The sequence below is a fragment of the Palaemon carinicauda genome, chromosome 37, assembly GCF_036898095.1.
Source record: "Palaemon carinicauda isolate YSFRI2023 chromosome 37, ASM3689809v2, whole genome shotgun sequence".
In the NCBI taxonomy this organism is placed as follows: domain Eukaryota; kingdom Metazoa; phylum Arthropoda; class Malacostraca; order Decapoda; family Palaemonidae; genus Palaemon; species Palaemon carinicauda.
In genome coordinates, this window is record NC_090761.1 from 43,798,407 (window position 1) to 43,803,406 (window position 5,000).

At 34.7% G+C, this 5,000-nt stretch overlaps 1 protein-coding gene across 1 annotated transcript in view; it reads left to right on the forward strand.

Annotated features, from left to right (window-relative positions):
* Positions 1-1,484: 1,484 nt before the first annotated feature.
* Positions 1,485-5,000, forward strand: part of LOC137629609 (venom phosphodiesterase 2-like) — a 112,869-nt gene continuing 109,353 nt past the window's right edge. Inside the window, exon 1 of the mRNA XM_068361093.1 lies at positions 1,485-1,758. Within this exon, the coding sequence (XP_068217194.1) occupies positions 1,687-1,758 (72 nt within the window). The 5' untranslated portion in view covers positions 1,485-1,686. The remainder of the gene's footprint in view (positions 1,759-5,000) is intronic.

Here is a 5,000-nt window from a genome sequence, read left to right on the forward strand (position 1 = left end):
TAAACTTTGCGAATACAAATTAATAAAAAAAAAAATAGTAAATACAAACAGGTACCAATCAAAATCAAACATAAAGAAACATGAAACACAGCTCAAGTGATAAAAAACTATTAGAGGAAAAGTTAGCCAAGAGGTCGTAGAGGGTAAAACAATTATCGTAAATAATTCATTATTACTAAACCCTTCGCAATACCACTAGAACAGGCGGTTTAGAAAAATAATAAGAAACCTTATCTACAATGTTATCTAAATCAGTCTTAAATAAAGTGCTCTAGCTTAACCTGACTTTACCTTCTCTGTCCCGTGTGAAATAAAAATAGTAGAATACTTTGCTGTTAAGACTTACTTAAAAATAGACGTTACGTTAAAAAAACAAGACTTTCAAGTTTTCTTATCTGCTAAATTATGTTATGTTTTTTTTTACCTTTACAATTGATTTTGAACACTGTTATACGTAAGTGATATGTTAATAGAATTTCCATTTTACTATCATTTTTCAAAGCTGACACTAACAAACTTTCTTTTTTTTACATTAGCTTTGAACCTGTGACTTAGAAACTTCCAGAGCAGGGTCACCTTTCTAAATTCCGTTTTCTTTAATGTGAAGAAAAGTAATAGAAAACGAAAACTTGTTTCTCTCCAGGTCATAATATCCACTGTTTATTTACGAATTATGGCTTAAGTAAAACCCTATCCATGTGTTACATCTAAGAACACAATAAGCAAATCTACAGTCAACTACAAGATATTATACGAGAATATCTAAACATTGCCAGCATATTCCCGCGTTAGTTCAAAAGGTCATTGGATATAGGGTAAATTGCCTGACCGAAATAAAACGAAACTTCCTAAATGAATTGAACCCAAAGCAATAAATACCATGTGAAAACGATCATACCAAGCTGAATAGTTAATGATATTCATGGAGTGACAAATAATCATGCGCTGAAATAAAGACAGCGTTCACTAAGGGACTAGATATATGACTGAGAAAGACATGTGGGCTGTAACTTGTTGCAAAAGTTCCCAGTGACCTTCATAACAACCCCCAACTCCAAAGACCGAACGCTTGCTCAGTTCGCTCTTACCTATGTTTTTTTCGCTCAGCTGCTGTTTTTTCCCATTTTATCAAGACTGTTTATCATATTTAGATTCTCGAGCAAGGCAGAAATACAAGCATACAAACGAGGAAAAGTATTCATCAAAATTTGACACATTGACCAACTAACCCCGAAACAGGAAACAAGAAGTATAACGTTTTCGCTTCATATACTTGACTTCGGTAACTTGCATAAACATTGGTATATATTTTGCTTTTCACCTCGCTACAACGCGCTCTCTCTCTCTCTCTCTCTCTCTCTCTCTTTCCGATGCTCGTGCGTCTTGTAATATGCGTGTGTGTGTGTGTGTGTGTGTGTGTGTTTGTGTGCAGCAGGACTCTTGTCTCTAGCGAGCCCTAGGCCCCAGCCGAAACCCATTCCCATAGTGAGTAACGGAACAGATTCTCTTCTAGTGTGAGTGAGTACAGTGCGTAGTGAGGACCCGGGCTCAGTCTCTTTCAGTGCAACCACGGTGTAGGAGTGCAACCCAAATTTTTGTATGTGCGTGCGAGGAAGGGCGGCAATACTACCGAACCACCTAGTTGCTTAGATGACACATGAGACCTCTTTATAGCACGGCGCCAAGATGTCTTCTAATTTCCTGGAGGAACTTGAGATGAAAGAACCCACGCCGAGTATAGCAGCGAGTATTTACGAGGTAAGTAGTGGTGTGTATAGCGAAAGCTCGCTTTCAAATGTATACATAAGACAGAGTATACTTTCACGGAGATTGGAATGAGACTCGTTCGTTTGGTTTATACGAGGAGTGAATTTTGGAAATAAACATGATTATTTTCCAGGGTTTAGTCAGATATTCAAAACAGGAAGAGAAATAAATACATAATGTTGGAGTATAAATGCCAGATTCGTAACTTAGTCGGAAACCTTCTTTTAAACACATGTTAAATAGTACAGCTGTAGCAATGACTTGATTGAATTAAAAAAAAAAAAAAAAAAAGGGTCTCAATTTCCATAATATTGCTCTTCTTCTGCCAGCCGGACTTCTATAAAGCTCATTCAGATGTGACAGATTCACCTGTCATTTTAATGTAGAATTGAAATTACATTTGTAACTATCTCCATCACTGGAGTATAAATGTCAGAATCCTGTTTGCAGGAGAGCAATAAAACGAGAAAATTACGAAAATTGTCCTACAATAAAAAGATCGCACATATAATTCAGAACAAATTTCTACTTGAAATAATAATTCACATGAATATACATACTATTCATGCAGTACTTTATTTTAGAATGTATATATATATATATATATATATATATATATATATATATATATATATATATATATATACTGTACATACATACATAAATACACATGTATGAACGCGCGCACTCGCACAAACACCACACACACACACACACACACACATATATATATATATATATATATATATATAATATATATATATAGATATATATATTTATATATATATTTTTATATATAACATATATATATACACACACACACACACACACATATATATATATATATATATAAATATATATATATATATATATATATATACATGTTTCATGACATTCTGGTCATCTTGGCAGCGTTCCCGTTAAGGCATGGGTAGTTCGCAGAGGTGTGGTGGTGGGCGGGCCAGTATTGATTTGTCATGTCTTCAAACACATCCCGCATGTCTGCGAAATCGTCTCTTGTTTCCTTATCATGCTCGTTTCGTAAGAAGTCGATACTCTCAAAGAACGTAATAAAAAAGCCTCTTGTAGAGGAATTTGTTATATATTCTGTTTAAAGGTTGTGTGAAATGAATAAGATTCATTCGTTACTAATATTTAATGTTCATACATATGACAAGTCTCTCTTTCACTCTATAAACGAGTTTATGGTTTGAAATGTAATGTATTAAGAACACGTGTGCTCCTCATAGCATTTTTACTCTCTCTCTCTCTCTCCTCTCTCTCTCTCTCTCTCCTCTCTCTCTCTCTCTCTCTCTCTTCCTCTCTCTCTCTCTCCTGAAATGTTTGTTCAGGTGGGTGTTAGTCTCATTACCAAATAACATAAATCGTAAACATTCATTAAGCACTTTTCATTGCCTAAGGTTATAAAGATTCCCAAATACTGTATATATCTATTTAAGAAAAGGCTCCTTGATATCCTTTTGCTCACACGTGGAGAGAGAGAGAGAGAGAGAGAGAGAGAGAGAGGAGAGAGAGAGAGAGGAGAGAGAGAGAGAGAGAGAGAATCAGCCTTGGCCCCATGCTGGTAGAGTAGCCAGCTAGTTGATTTTTTCACTTACATTCAAGATCTCTCTAGCCTTTTTCCCATTCATTTCTACCAAGGACAGGTTCATCGAGTTATTTTCATTCATTTTACAATTTGGCATTTAATAATTCCTGAACGAAATTCGTTCGATTTGAATAACAGTTAGTCTTTTAAGGTTTCTTTTTATCTATTTGAGTAACAAGAACTGGAAATTTGTCTTAAAATGGGAACTACTTTTTTTCGAGATAACGGAATAAATGAACGTTCATATTATCCTTTTATCATATTCTATTCTACAATGCTCTTTCAGTTTATGATTTAGTCTAAGAATACATCAAAATTAAATTTTTTATGGTTCTTAGAATATTTTATTTTATTATTAATTACTTCTCTTGTATTCTATTTATTTCCTTATTTCCTTTCCTCACTATGCTATTTTCCCTGTTGGGGCCCTTGGGCTTACAGCATCCTGCTTTTCCAATTAACTTTGTAGCTTATTTAGTAATAATAATAATAATAATAATAATAATAACAACAATAATAATAAATCACAAACATACGATATATACATATATATAAGTATATATAAATATATATAACACACACAGACACACACACACACACACACACACATATATATATATATATATATATATATATATATATATATATATATATATATATGTGTGTGTGTGTGTGTGTGTATGCGTGTGTGTGTGTACTTACATAACAGAATTAAACGGAATTCAAGATACGAAATAAATCACACATATATACAGGTTTATCATCAGTATGCATTTATGCATCAATTCCCACCTGCATAATGTTAAAAACGTGTCTGCAGATTAGTTCACCAAACTTTCAACTGGGCTTCACAAGGCACTAGAAGAGTTGGAATCCCCAGGTCTACATGTCTGAGGACTATGAAGCACGAAGCAAGAGATGATGAATGGAGAAGTATTGAATTAAAAGCTCAAGATAGACGACTATCGAAATCTAACCATGGCCCTTTGCGCCAATAAGCGTAGGAGGAGATGATGAAGATGAAAACGAAAATAAGTGACGAAATCTCTATAAACTGTTCACCCTTTCTCAATAACCGCGTCGATAATCAACGCTATTTGAGGTCAATCATCGAATGACCCTAAATGACCATAGAAAATAACATAAACACGTTATCACACTTGAATTTGCGACCACAGGCGAATCCCAAACCCAACTCTCTCTCTCTCTCTCTCTCTCTCTCTCTCTCTCTCTCTCTCTCTCTCTCTCTCTCTCTCTCTCTCAGGACACTGAATACCAAGTAAGGTTAGGCTAGGGTAGGCCTATCAATTATGTGATTCAAATGTATTTATTCATGGTCATTATTTACTTCACCAAACCTGTTGTGTTAGAGACATTATCATCACAAGATAGATTTCAAGAACACGGCTATAATTAATTCTGTAAGAGAATCACAACTTTCTTTTAGACTGAAGGCCCCGAGCCTTGCATTAGGTTGTTACCCATAAGTTCGAATCCAGGAACCTTTACATTTCATACTTATAAATGGGTTAAGGATAAGAGAAGCAGGGGATTGAATGGTTAACGGAAGATCTAAACGCAGTGTTTAATAACCGTAGAGTGTCACTGATATATGGAAAAACAG